Source organism: Parasteatoda tepidariorum, chromosome 5 (assembly GCF_043381705.1).
Source record: "Parasteatoda tepidariorum isolate YZ-2023 chromosome 5, CAS_Ptep_4.0, whole genome shotgun sequence".
In the NCBI taxonomy this organism is placed as follows: domain Eukaryota; kingdom Metazoa; phylum Arthropoda; class Arachnida; order Araneae; family Theridiidae; genus Parasteatoda; species Parasteatoda tepidariorum.
The window spans coordinates 76784531-76799979 of NC_092208.1; the positions used below are offsets into that span (position 1 = coordinate 76784531).

The 15449-nt window shown below is 26.8% G+C and overlaps 1 protein-coding gene across 3 annotated transcripts in view; it reads left to right on the plus strand.

Moving 5' to 3' along the window:
* LOC107451335 (fatty acid-binding protein) overlaps window positions 1-15449 on the plus strand; it is a 39611-nt gene that overhangs the window by 12969 nt on the left and 11193 nt on the right. Inside the window, exon 1 of one of the 3 annotated variants that reach the window (XM_043051973.2) lies at window positions 2255-2719. The exons of the other annotated variants lie outside the window; for them this stretch is intronic. Within the exon in view, the coding sequence (XP_042907907.1) occupies window positions 2650-2719 (70 nt within the window). The 5' untranslated portion in view covers window positions 2255-2649. Of the gene's footprint in view, window positions 1-2254; window positions 2720-15449 lie in introns of those variants that run through there. 3 annotated transcript variants of the gene reach the window in all.

A 15449-nucleotide genomic window follows, 5' to 3' on the forward strand; every position in this document is an offset into this window, starting at 1 on the left:
CCTAAACTCTTTGAAATTTGCAATCGTTTTATTATATAGTTCTGATCTGTTTTTTTTTTTTTTTTTTTTTTTTTTTTTTTTTTTTTTTTTTTTTTTTTTTTTTTTTTTTTTTGAACAACTGATTGATTTTCTGAATGTTGGAAATGAGCATTCAATACTGTACTGAGAGATTTATTTCGGGGGGGGGGATTTGTCCCGGACCGCCGGGACAAGTCACCCCCCCCCCGGAATTCTGGGATTCAAACTTTTCAGTCTTTCTTTGAGCCTCTCAGTATAAAGAAAAACAAAAACTGTCGAATCAAACCTTTTATTAACTAACTTTATTAAGCATATTTCGGGATATTCTGGTTTGTCCTAAAAGAGAAATCAAAAAATTTTCTTCAAATCCCCGTCGCGTGTCTTTGTAAACTTTGTTTACAAATTGATTACAATTATTATGTAATATTAATTGAAAAATTAGTATTATGTAATATTTTTTAATTACTAGTTTAACTTTTGCAAACAACAGAATAAACAATATTTGTTGTAATGTTTTCCCCCTATTTTGCATGTCTGAAACAGTCCTTGCTTCTTACCATATCCCCCCCCCCGAAAAAATATCCTGGCTACGGCCTTGGTTGCAAAAATTTTTTAACTGACAAGAGTTGTCTTAATCTTAGGAATTGGAAAAGAAATTTAATTATTTCCTCCAACATTAATAAGATAATAGTTAAAGAATTTAAAATAAATTTCAGTTTTTTATTAAAAGATTAGAATTAAAGAATAGGGAGACCGCGAAATTCTAATGAAGGTGTTTATAGACAGTTAAATATATCAATAAGAAATTCTTATGAATCGGCTGATGCCTTTTGTTGTAAAATGGTGGTATTCGAACTTTTTGTAGCTCCTTCATTTGTTTGATGATTAATTTTTTGTTTTTTTTTGTCTTTTTCCATCTTAAATAAGGTTTCAATTTTCAAGGATACCATTTTAATTAGGAATTACACTGAGAAATGAGGATTAAAAAATCCTAGCGAATTGTGTTAAAACTCTACTAAGAATTTTAAAAATTAAAAATGAGTTAAAGCTACGAAAGACTAGAATAATAAGGAAAAGAGCTAATTCTTGTAAAAAGGTTTTTTCTATTAATTTCCGAGGTATATATATACATCTCATAGTTGTTAGAACATTGAAAGACAAAATACGGAACAATATTCTTTATTTTTTACTATTTTTTTAAGTTTATATCTTGAAACTTGACAGAGCTTGTGAAAACAGGAGATTTATCGTGACGGCGAATACGTGCCTTATCTACCCTAGAGAAAATTTACCCTTTCTCAATAAATAAATAAATAAATAAAAAATAGTACCATATCATTAAATCATTTAAAAATTGCATTTGCACAAAAGAGAGAATGTTCATTTTATTTGGGCCATTTTTAATCGCTCTCTGTTTTAAAACTTTGATACATTTCTTTCTAATAACTTTGGAACTAATAATATTAAAACTTTAAAATGATTACAGTTCTAATAAAAAAAGCTTTTGATTTCCCTTTCAAATTTTATTTACAGGAGAGAGAGATCAAACTTAGACTGTAAGTGACTTACACTTCCTATTTTTGCCCTTAATTAACTTAGGACAAATAATATTTAAATGTTAACCTAATTATAACACTACTATTATTAAGGATACAAATAGAGGTTGTTAGATTTTTTTTTAAAATTATTTTCATGCCCTTTTTTTAAAACTTTTTTTGACCTGTCTGTAAACTATTAATTACTAGCATGAAACTATTCTTTACTAACTTATCAGAGCATCTACCCTACCCTTAAACTACTTTTTAATTTTCATGTTTTGTTTTTCTAACCATTTAGGATAAATGACATTAAAAATTCAACTTAATTACAGCTTTATAAAAAATAATAATATTGCATTAAAATTTTTTTTCTCCAAATTTTATTTCTGAATCCTCTTTTCTAAGAATGAAATGTTAGCATTTTTTATTCGATTCATTAGCATCTGAAACAATACTTTAATTTTCTAAAACACTGCCTCTGCTTTCATAGAAAAATCATCTTTTTTTATATTCTGAGGAAATTTTTTGTTTTCTGAAAGACTAGTCTGCATTTTCAAAAGCAAATTGAGAAAGAATAAGGTGTGTCTGAATATTTTCCACATGGTTTTTGGAGAAAAGTTAACAAACTTTTTGACAGATGGCAGCACAAAAAATAATTATTTTACTCGGTGGGAGGGGAGGGTAAATTAACCCTTTTTCTTATTTTATAAATATTTTTAACTTTATTGATTTAAAAAAGCACATAAAAAAATTCCAACAACATTAACTTTGAAGAAAACACAATTCGTGGCCTGTTCTGAAAATATGCTGCATTAATGCTTGTTTGGCCAGTTGTTATTCTAGCGCATGCGCAATCTGTACGGGGAGGCATGGCATGACGTTTTTAAAGAAAAAATAAAAACAAAATATTCGCCGGCCGGCTGCATCAAGAGCTCCATTTGCTGTCAGAAGTAAAAACCACTGCATCCTTTCAGCTTGAAAGAAACGGATAATCACGTTTCCGCTCATCAAGATATTAACCCGTTCCTGGAAAACAATTAATCTCATCTATTTTATTCAAGAATTCTGAATTCAAGAGTTATTCCGAATTAAAATGGCAGAATTATGTGGAAAATTTAAATTAGTGAGCAGTGAAAATTTTGATGAATTTATGAAGGCGATGGGTATGCTATTATCCTTTTTTATGTTTGCTATACAAAAGAATTTAATGATTTTTTAACTCACTATTTTGGCACTTAAATTTAATTGGAAAACAGATGACTGTTCTCAAAATTTAAATATTCGCTTATAATATTAGCTTAAAATTGAAGACTAGTTTAAAAATATTGTTATCTATCATAAAGTATCCATCATATATTTGATCTATCATAAACTATTGTAAATTTTCATAAACCTATGATTTAATTACGATTAAGTTATTAGTTTCATTTTGTGATAGATTAACAAAGGTGAGCAATATAAAGTACTATAAAATGTGTGAATTTAATTATGGAAATCGAAAACTTAATGATTAAATGAGAATACACGATTAATGATTATAAATTACTTGAGCTTTTTTTTTTCTTCGTTGCTCATCATTTTTAACATTTGTGTTCGTAAAATGCAATGCATTGATTTTATTACTTTACACATTTATCTTTCTTTAAATCATTTTTTTCACGAAATTGATTTTGAATTACCACTCCCCACCACGTTATTTATTAATATTTGCTTTTTATTTTGTTAAGTAATATGGTCAACGTATAATATTTTTCATTCATCGTGGCCTGATTTTAATTTATAAAACTTTAGCTTTTAAGATGTATAAATTGCTCACACAATAAATCTGGTTCTATTATTGATCAATAAATGAGAAAAAAATTTAAAAATTGGTACCAAATCTTGTATAAGCATATATCAATATATTTGTATTTGATATTTTATTTTGTTTTTCATTTATTTATGTTCTTAGGAAAAACTTTTGATAATATGTCTGGAATAATGTGGTTGGGTTTAGGTTGCAATTTCACCCAACCCCATGTTTAAAAAAATGGCGCCATATTAGTGAAAGTTCTTTAGATTCCAATCAATGTTTTTTCTCAATTTTATGCTTTAGATTACGATTGTCTCATTTTTAAAAGAAAATAAGTTTCCTGAAATTAATTTTAATGAGTCGATTTTATACCTATCTGATAAAAATATTTTTATAATTGTGAACTTTAAATATAATAAAAATTTTTTGTTTGGTTCAGTGCATGTTAAATAGCGTTATTTTAATTAACAATTTAACTCAAATCTTGTAGGTATATATCTTTTAGGACATATTATCATTTGAAACAATTTGATATGGTTCAAATTATGTATAACTATCTAATTAATATACTTTTTTTAAAAAATTAACAACTTTTTGATGCACTTTTTTATTAGGTTGTTTATTCAAAAAAAAATTTTTTTTAATTAATGGCAACTTAATATTTTTCTGATAAAATTTTTCTTGATTTATGACATATTTTCATTTGATTAAGTTTTCTATTTGATTTAGTTTCTAGGTTTAAAGCATGCAAGGTAGGATATTTTTTTTATAAATTAATAACTTAACTTTAAAATTATGTGATAAATAGATTTTTTAATTTATTACTTTTTAAACATTTACTATTTTTTTTTTTTTTTTNTTTTTTTTTTTTTTTTTTTTTTTTTTTTTTTTTTTTTTTTTTTTTTTTTTTTTTTTTTTTTTTTGGTTTGGTTAAGTGCATGCTGCATATAATTTTAGAATTAAAGATAATATATCTGATTTATAAATTATTAAATTGATGATCTGATAAATAAATTATTAAATTGATGATATATTATCGTTTGATTTAATTTTCTAATGAGTTCAAAGCAAGCAATTTTTTTAATTAATGACTTTATAACTATCTAATTATTATGTATTTTTAATTAATGTCAATAATTCAATTCAATTTTCCATTCGGTTCGGTGTATACAAAATATTTTTTATAAATGTTTTTGATAAATATTTTCAACTGTTTTGATTATTGAATTTCTTTCATTTATTGGTGTAAAAAATCAAGCTAAAAATTTTTTAAGTCTTAGCTGATCTTCAGTTATATTAGGTCTGACCTTATATTTTATGAATATCTTGATTTAAAATTGTGTTTGCCTAGTTTACATGATTCTGTGCAGAGTTTCATCAAAAAATTTATCAGAGCCAGGCCCAATTTTTCGGAACGAGTATGTTATGGAATAGAAAGCGTAACAGATTTTTATCATAAGACATTTTTTAATGTAACATAAAAACAGGCTTTTAACATAAAGACATTTTTTAATGTAATACGATCGAAAAACAAAGTAATTTGAAATATTCTATAAAGACACATAAATACAATTAAACTATGCACGTACAATTAAACAAGCTCTAATCACATTGGATCAAAAATTTTAAGAGTCATCTTACAATGTTACATGTAGATCGCTCTCTCTTTTTTTTTCGAAATTTTTCAGATTTTTAGGTAAAAAAAAAAAAGAAGATAAAAATAAAATAGTGGGCGCCAGCTGTAATTTTTCTGAGAGCCTTGATATCAGGTTTTGTCTACCATTTTTCGCGATACCTAAAAAATAGCTGACTCCCAACATTTCAGTAAAGAGCCGCGATAGCTTAGGTGATAGAGCACTCGTCTTCACAATGAAATGTTCCGGGTTCGAATCCCAGCGATGGCTAGTCGATACCAATATTTACTTCCGGCTCGCACTGACGGAAGTGCTGACGTAAAGTATTCTCAGGGTTAAACAAATCATGCTTTAAAATCGCCCTACCATCACGCTAGTGGTTTTCCTCACCATGTAACTCAAATGCGTCTCATACGGTGGAAAACCATGCAAAAAACCTTCCACAAAGGCTACTCTGTCACAATGTTAGATCCAAGAGTTCCTTTGCCTTCTGGATTGTGTTTAAAAATACAAGGTTATGGAATTGAACATTGATGGTGGTGTACCCAAAAGGTCGGCTATTCAAAGTCTAATAAATAATAGAATAATTTGGTTAAATTAACAAGAATACAGAAGATATTTTTCAAAAATTGAACGCAGTTAACCTCATTTTATCAAAAAACAGTTTCTTTTCAATGGTAAATTTTGGAATAAACGAACTGATTACAGATAACGTATGTATGTTTAGCATGAATTTGTCCAGTTATGGATGGTGTTTTCAATAGAAATGCAAACAATAACAATCTCGAGCTCGGGACCTACTCCAGTTCCGGTTAAAAAGTTTGCAGCTGCTTACTACATGTTAATCTGATAGGCGATGTTTTCAAACGGATAATTTTGTTTTCAATAAAAGAAATAAATTAGATAATTTCTGAGCTCAAATCTGCTGTCTTTCATAAGATATTAATGTTTTTTTGTAATTCTGGGGAGTTTGGAGTGAAAATGTGTTTTAGTTATTTTGTTATTTATTATTAAAAAAGGTGACATGGTTGCTAGATTTTGAATAACTCGCTTTTTTGGCAGTCTTGATTTGGCCTCTTTCCATTTGTTTATTACTGTTTGTTNTTTTTTTTTTTTTTTGAAAATTGCTCATTTAGTTTTTTTAAATTCCAATTCAGTTGAAACGTGGCATGGAGTTGAGATTGCAGCCGTTCGTAAAACACACAAGAATGACTCATGTTCTGCAGTCATCCTCTATTTAAAAGACTGAATGAGAAGTAGTGGATTCAGCTTTGTCATTTTTTATCGCCACACACGGTTAAACACTCTAAACCAGCCTTTTAGATGAGGAAACGCGATGAGAGTCTACTTATTTTATTTATTTTTTACGCTACGATGCTGAGAGTACATCTTACGATCTTTTACGCCATTTTGTAGACAATTTTTTTTTCTTTTCACTTTCTTTTTCTAAAATGTTTAACTTAAGTGTTTGTCTTGACAATATGACAACTGAAAATGAAACAAATTATTTCTCCATTTGTTTTCGATAAGTTAAAAAAAAAAAAAAAAATTATGAACACATTTTATTTATGTTATGAAATGAATGTTATGTATATGAATATAACATTCTATACTTCTTTATTCTTCTATATTTAACGTTCTATACTACTTCTATAGTTATGAAATGAATGGGCTGAAATAAAATTTTAAGAAAGAACATTTTTTATTCGTAGCACCCATTTCGCAGTTTCTATCCCATGCCGATTGGATGCCTGCAAATGACGTCACGCAGGACCAAATCGTGACATTTGTTAATGCCACGATTCAGCAGCCAACCAGGTTCGACACAAATGTGTGACGTCGTTTACAGGTATCCAATTAAATCTGATCCGATAATGATTCAGTCTGATAATAAATCAAGACTAATAGTTGTAACATTAACTCACCATGCACAACCACGTAATTAGGCATAATCATGTGATTTCAGCGGTATTCTTCTCGAGCATTTTACGAGCATGCACCCAATTATGTATGGAATAGAAGTTTTTCAAAATATGTCAAATCTATTTTTTTTTCTTTTATAAATTAAAAAAGTTTTTAAAGCAAAAAATAATCAATGAGTATAGTTGCACAATAAGCTATTGCTTATTTATCAATTTTTATTTTGGTAATTTGTTACCTGCAACCAGTGAAGAAGGTTAAGCTGGTTGCTTATTGAAAAGATAATTAAAATTTTACTTTCATTTTATGGGCATTAAAATTTTTTTTATAAAAAAAAAAAAAAGTCGATTTTTGCAGCTGGAAAATCCAACATCCATTTTGATATTTGACACTATCGCATGATTTTGTGCAAATTAAATGTTTTATAATAAAAACTGCATTGTCTTTCCCTTTTTTTTAATTTTTTTTTCTTACTTCTTCCTCTTTACAATTTTCCTTCTTTTCCGTTGTTTCCCAGTTTTTAAGATTTAATTCGAAGATTCATGACTTAACTGATGATTTTTTTTCTCTTCTTTCTTTTGAAAATTTATCTCAAGCTTTTTGTTAAACACTTGAATTTGTATGGATTAAGAAATAAGATTAACTACTAAAAACTAAATCATCGTGCCTTTTACATTTTGCAAGAAACATCAGTTTAAAAAGTGCTCTAAACTAGTTTTAGTAATTCTTAATCCATATTTTTAATGGAAATGAGACAATTTTTCCGAATACAATTTATAAATAATCCTTCAAGTCATTTATTTTGCAAATTACGTCATTAGATTCGACACTATATTTGAATCCGCAATGAGATTTCCTTCATGAATTCTCAAAAAGTGAAGGATAATAGTTATGTGAAGTTGTTTCTAAGTTTTGACATTATATAACATTAGCGGGAAAAATTTGATCGTTTGTAGATTTTTAATTTTATTTATTTTACTTTTGAGTCCTTGAGTAAGAGGCGTTTCCGTTGTGGGTATCGTTTGCCGTGTTTCGAATCTCTCAAATTTCTCTCCTGTCTTCTTGAGAAGAATCATAATGCAATTATTTTGAATTTGGAACACGCCCAAACGAATGCTGGTTACTCAAATAAAATTACTAATTCTGTATGATATTTTAGAATAGAAATCTTAAAACTATTTTTTCTGAGAATTTTTTTGCACCAAATTATTCGTTCATTATTCAGACATGTGTGTGTGTGTCTGTGGGGGGGGGGGGCAGGAACATTTTCTTTCCCGTATTTAAATTTTGATAAATGTTTGAGGAAGAATGCGAGGTCATAGTTTTTATGATAAAAAGTTTTTAATTAAACTACTTTCCACAATGGTCAGGTTCTAATATAATCCAGTGGCTTTTCATAATTTCTGTTATGAAAAAAAATCGCTATATTTCGGTCGTAATAATACATTAAAAAATAAAAAAAATTTTACCAATTAATGCAGATGACACCGATGTCCCTTATATATATAGATATATTTTGACTCTATAATCAAAAGCAGAAATATTTTTTTTCAGTTATAAATAACAGCCTAATGGTTACGAAAAAAAAATCTTTAAAATTACCTGTATTATGCTTGAACTAAAATATAAATACCAAAAAAGTAGTAAAATCTTTTATTATTTCTTCTATATTCAAAAATTTATCAACAATTGATTTTGTAAATTAAAGAAATTTCCATGATTAACTATTTTTCATAAATTTACATAACTGCATACAAGAGTAAATTTCAAAAATTATTGTTTGGAAGTGAAGATTTAACCTCTAACACAGAAAAAGACACCTGTGTTTTTTGTTGTATTTCATAACTGTAAATCATTGAAATGCTAAACATGCTATTCTTCGATTATTTTCACCTAAATTAATAGAAAATAGTGAAAACCTTATGAAAAATATGAATAATAAAAATTCTGCTTCAAAAGGTTAAGTGAATTCTTTAAAATAATGAGTGTTTTTTATTTTTTTTTCTTCACAAAGCTAAATAACATTCTGTTTAATTGATGTGTCTAGATTTAATTATTTTAATTGCACCAAATGTAAAATAAGAAAAAAGCTGAATTTTTTATTTTTTGTTTTCAAAAGAGGTGAAAATGTGTTTTACTATTTTTTATTGAATCAGTTTCTAACTTATATATATATTAATTATAACCTTGGCCAAAGGATACTGTTCGCCAAGATTATAATTATTGTCATATAATCTAGGATATGTTGTTCTATAAATATTAAAATTCTTTTCAGAATCTTTAAATATTTACGTAGTTTCGTGAGAACTGTGAACTCTTATTTGTTTTATTACCAAATCAAATTTTCTTTTTTTATGAAAGGAAGATAAAAAGGAAAAGTTTTATCTATTTCTTCTATATTTAATCAATATTGAAATGTGTGTGCTTTATAAAATTCTATATAATATTAATCTATTAATATAAAAAAGCTTTATAATATTCCATATATATTTACGCATTTTCGCTTGAACTGCAATTTGTCATATCACCCTGNGGAAGATAAAAAGGAAAAGTTTTATCTATTTCTTCTATATTTAATCAATATTGAAATGTGTGTGCTTTATAAAATTCTATATAATATTAATCTATTAATATAAAAAAGCTTTATAATATTCCATAAATATTGAAATATTTTACAAATCCTAACAAACTTACGCATTTTCGCTTGAACTGCAATTTGTCATATCACCCTGTTATGGAGAGTTTACCCACTTCAAGAAGGCGGGACCCATCTGGTTTTTATTTTAAAAGTTGGTGAATACTCTTCGGCAAATGCTATACTCCATGGGCAAATGATAGGGGCAGCAAAAGGACCAGTAGTTCTCCTCCCCATTTTCTCGAGAATTTATGGAATGTTTCAGAATGGATTTGACCTTTCGTATCATTTTCTCCACACTTTCAAAATAAACAAGTTTGTTGACTATTTTCCCAAGCTTTCGCTGTTTTCATATGAAATTTTTTTTTCTTCTTCTTTTTCCGTCTGCGAACTTCTCATACACACAACTTCCAATCTTCTTTTTCGCATTATTAATAACATTTTTTGAAGATTTTTCACTTTATATTTGATTTTAATATGCTGGTATTTTTCTTTACTAGAACTATAGATTTTTTTTTTTGCAGGTAATATAAGTGTTATGGTTTGAATTAATCATTCGTTTTGAAAGAATTGATAACTCATTATCGCTTTACTTGTTCATTTGATAATTTAAATATAATTATTGATATTGTATTACGACATTACGAATTAATTAGGGTGGTCCCAGAACAGGTAATTTTTTAAATCTGGATGCTCGAAAAGTTAAAAAAAAAAATGGATTAATATAAGTTTGTTATAATAAAGCCAAGCATTGTTTTTTTTTTTTTATTTATTTATTTATTTATTTTTAAATATTGATCTTGTAATAGTTCCCTCCCCCCCAAAAGAATGATTCATTTTCAGTAAGTTATTTTAATACATTATATGCGCATGAATAAAGAATATCTAAAAGATTAATTAATTACATAATTTATACCACCGATTACAAAAATAATGTTAATCTCCTGAAATTTTTTTCTTTCTTTTTCTTCTTATTTTGTGTTTGTGGCCATCTTATTAATTTTTTGGCAATATATTAATTTTATATGTGGATAAATTGTTCATTATAGATCAATGATTTTTTTCCTCCACACATACATATTTACATTGGTGTTTTTAAGGAGAATTAAATAATTTGTGCACAACAGAAATATGTGGTTATTAAAATTCTTATAATCCCAGAAATTTCAGTACATAATTTGTAAAAATTTGGTCTTTAATCAGCGCAGTTTCTTTGTTTCATGAAAACATTTATGCTACTTTAATTTGAAAATGTGTTAATTAGTACAAAATATTTTTTTAAGACATTCAGTACCGTATGTAGTTTTATCTCTCTGAAGCTTTAAGCAATCCATGAATAGATGTCCGACAAAGCTTACAAAATAAAATTGAATCGAAATAATATCTAATGAAATCTTATGTAGAGTTTTTTCAGAGGCTGTTTTTAAATATAGTGTTTTTTTATTATTTTTTTTAAGTGATCTCATTATTCAGTTGTTATAAAATTACTTTTAAGTTGTATGTCACTGTACTATTTCCGGTCAGTTATTTAACTACTATTCGCGTAAGTTATAAAAATTAATTTATATGCTATAACATTTTATGAGGCCGCGTTTAATGATTTCCATTCCATGATTAGGTATTTTAATTAAAGTCCTCTCAACATAAACTTCTAAATGCTTCCTTATGTTGAGCGCTTTATTAAAAATGTTTAATAATCAATTTTGTTTCACTGCGGTAGCAATTAAAACGCTCATTATGCTCCCCCGAAATCCAAGCTCCGGATGTCAGTTATCCTCTAGGAATAGAAGATCCAATGTCATATTTGAATAGAAGGTCAACTTTTTGAAAGTCGAAAATGAATTTTATTTTTCTTATTTCTGTTTTGAAAAATATTTTTATTCTAACAAGAAAATTGTACAAATGACAAACGATTGTATTTGTGCAAACGATTCTATGAATCGCGATGTTTCAAAATAGTTTTCTAATTTTCATTGTTAAAACCAAACTTGAATATACCAAAATATTTTTAGGTTAAATTATTCTGCGGTACTAATTTGTAAATTGCGCTTAGTTAAAGCGCAGACTTTTGCATATATATTTTTTTTTAAATATTTTATTGATAGTAAAAATTTATTATCAATAACCAGCGATTTCTTATGCTTGATCACTTTGTCACAATTTTGCACTCATTTTCATAATGTTTCTTATTATATTCTAATTTTTTTTAAACGAAAAAGAAATTAATGATTTTAATTTTAGATTCATTATTTTTTTCGTTATTTAAGTTCGTTAATTCTTTGACTTCCTATGAGGGGGAAAAAAAAGAAAGTCATTATTTCTAATGATTTCGGTACTTTTTTCAACTCATGTTTTATAAGTACATAGTATGCGGAACTTAACTGCGCTTTTCTTCAGCTTGCAAATTGCGTTGGTAATTCCGGTTATGTTGCAATAATATCATACCAGTAGCAGCCGAGGTATTTTTCTACCATAAAAGTTCGAAGTGACTCTTCCTGACTCATTTCAAATTTATAAAACAATACACACATAAAGAAAAAGAAAAAAAAACGGGTTTTACAAATTTTAAGATTCTTTTTTTCAATGAATTCTTTAATTGCGGAAATGATAGATTTATACTTATTTTATCAAAATCTGCTTTGAAATAACGTATGAGCTTATTCAGTTGACCTTGATTTCCACGTTACACTCGACCTTGCATCATTACGTATATAACCGCAGTATTAAAAATATATATTTCTTATTCTTTTAAAATAAGATTACTTTCAGAATATTTAAATGAAGAATTACATAGATTAGCGAAATATTATATTTTATAAGCGCGAATGAGTGAGTAAGAGTAGTTCACCTTGGGCAAAGGTTAGAAGAAATTACTAATATTTATGCAATTCACTACTTTTAAAATTCCAAATAGCTTAAGTATGTACGTTAGTTTTTATCCGTTTTATTCTAATTTGATATTAAATTAATTGATGATAATTTTCTTTCGTATGTTAAATTTCTGACATTCAATACTGTTTGAAATGGGTAAATATTTTTCATTAATAACTGAGTTTAATTTCAAAAGGGTGAAATGGACCTCTTGTTATTTGGATATTGCTAACCCTAATAATACTCCAGTGTTGGTACTACCCTGTAATTCACTTAACGTTTAAATAATATAAAAGAGAGTTGTTTTTGTGGGATGAACAATTTTATGTCTTTACAAGAAAAATGAATTCCAGGATCGAAATATTATATACCGTGATGATCGTCATTAATTGGATACACACGCGGATAGTACTGACATGAATTATTTTTACTAATATTTTCATGATAGGTATATTTATATTATAGCATTTAAGTAATTATAACCTAAAGTTCTTGAAGTGTCTTAAAATAAATAAATCTTATTTAAATTAAAAAATCTATTACAAATGAAATAAATCGGATTTTATTTATTTATCTAATTAAAAAGAAAAAAAAAACCCGAACCCTGAATTTAAGAAGATAATTCTAGAAACACAAGTGCTTCATAGAGAGCCTACACTTTCGCACAAAAGATGTTCGTTCATATTTTAAAAAAAATATTAAAAAGCATTTAATAATCCAAAGTAATTCTGAAATCTGTAGTGAGATCAAACGACGTTTTTCATATTTAGAAAAATATTAAAAAGCATTTAATAATCCAATTTAATTCTGGACTGTAATCAAAAGACATACTTTCACATTAAAAAAATATTAAAAAGCATTTAATAATCCAATTTAATTCTGGACTGTAATCAAAAGACATACTTTCACATTAAACAAATTATTAAAAAGCATTTAATAATCCAATTTAATTCTGGACTGTAATCAAAAGACATACTTTCACATTAAAAGAAATATTAAAAAGCATTTAATAATCCAATTTAATTCTGAACTGTAATCAAAAGACATACTTTCATATTAAAAAAAATATTAAAAAGCATTTAATAATCCAATTTAATTCTGGACTGTAATCAAAAGACATACTTTCACATTAAAAAAATTATTAAAAAGCATTTAATAATCCAATTTAATTCTGGACTGTAATCAAAAGACATACTTTCACATTTAAAAAAAATTAAAAGGCATTTAATAATCCAATGAAATTCTGATTTTTTGTAATTTCACATAATACAAGTTTTGGGATGAGAAACAGATAAAATTTTTTCTTTAATCTTTTCTTATTTTTGCATTTAACATTAAAATCAAGCTTTCATAAAATTTACATCTCAATTTCTCTTGTTATAGATTTTTTAACTCAACTAGTGGACTCCGCCCATTGTTTGCTGACGCATCCCATCCCCATCTTACGTAACTCTTAAGATTTTACCCCGTGAACTCCTAAGATTTTGAATAAATTATTAAAATCTTCAAAACTTGTTCCTCTTTAAAATTTTTAACCAATAAGTGTTTTGGAAAAGAAAAAAAAAACATTTTAAATTGAAATATATGACATGCAGTATAAAAACTTGCATAAACAAAACAGTAATTATGTTTTTATAAAACAATTAATATTAAAGATTTACAACTTTGTTAATTGTTAATTACACACAATTATCTGTCGTGTTTTTGTCGGAACTTAAAAATCACTGTAAAACTGTCAAATTGCCTAACTTTTAGAAAGATAAATTTGTAATAAATGACACGTAATAGAAACATTAGCGAAATCTAAACATTAATCATGCTTTTAAAAAACAAAAGAGCATGACTAATTCTCATTTTTCAATAAATAACAATGAGTTTGATTATTATTATTGCACTCGCATAAGTGCTTCACTAGAAAAGTATTTACATCCAGAAATTTGTAAAGGTGTACGTTTACGCTTTCATGCTTATGATAGTTCAGATCTTGATATTTCAATTCTTTGTTGCCAACGCGAAAAGGAAAAATGAGGTCCTTCTTTGTCCACGCGTAAGAGATTACATGTTGTATTAAATTTTAGTCAGAAGGAAATAATTATTCAAATTGAAATTCTTTTGTAATTACAAGGAATTTTTATTTTATATTGAAGTTTTTTTTTAGTTCAATCATTAAAATTTGGGTTATGAATTACTGGGCCGATTAAGGAATCCGACGTGCGTAAATCAATCCAACTTCAAAATAAAGTTATTTAGTAAAAGAGAGAAAGAAAATTACAAATATTTAAATTATAGGTACTTATAAACAACAAAAATGTCATCACTATTAAATATCTTTCTTGTGTCAATATCTTCTTATGTCTCAAATTCTATTGAGTTTTAACTTTTCATGTCATAAGTAACACATGCATTTTATACCGATTGTAAACCGAGACTAAGTACATGCTATACAAAGATTAAGTAGGTAAGACTGTCATATTCGTGCTGCGGCTAAACAAATGTTTGAACATCCTTATTTTTGAAATAAGGAAAGATTTTGACATTTTATTATCCGTTCTTCGTTTTTCATTATCCGCTTTACAAATAAAGGATTATTAAGGTTTTCTTGTTGAGTGGCATTTTATCTTTAACCTTTTACTTATAAAAGGAAAAAAAAGTAACTTTTTCAGCCAAAAATAAAAAATTACCCGACTGCTTTCGTTTTTATTTTCATATTTATTCATTTTTATATTTTTGATTCTAATAGAAGAAAAAAAAATTTTTCATCACAATTTTTAAACTCCATTGAATAGAGTAGATTTCTCTAGGGTTCCTTAAATGTATGATAATATGGCTGTCGATAATTATAGCAATATTGTAACATTCGTTAATTAAAATATGAATATTTCACACTGCATGGCTCAACTGTTCTTGACGCTATTAAAAAAAAAAAATGTGCTTTAGCATCTAATCCACGTGATATATATAATTTTTCATTTTTGTACTAAATACAATTTATATTTTTAGGCGCTTTTCTCGAAAATACATACCTGTTGTAATTTATTTTT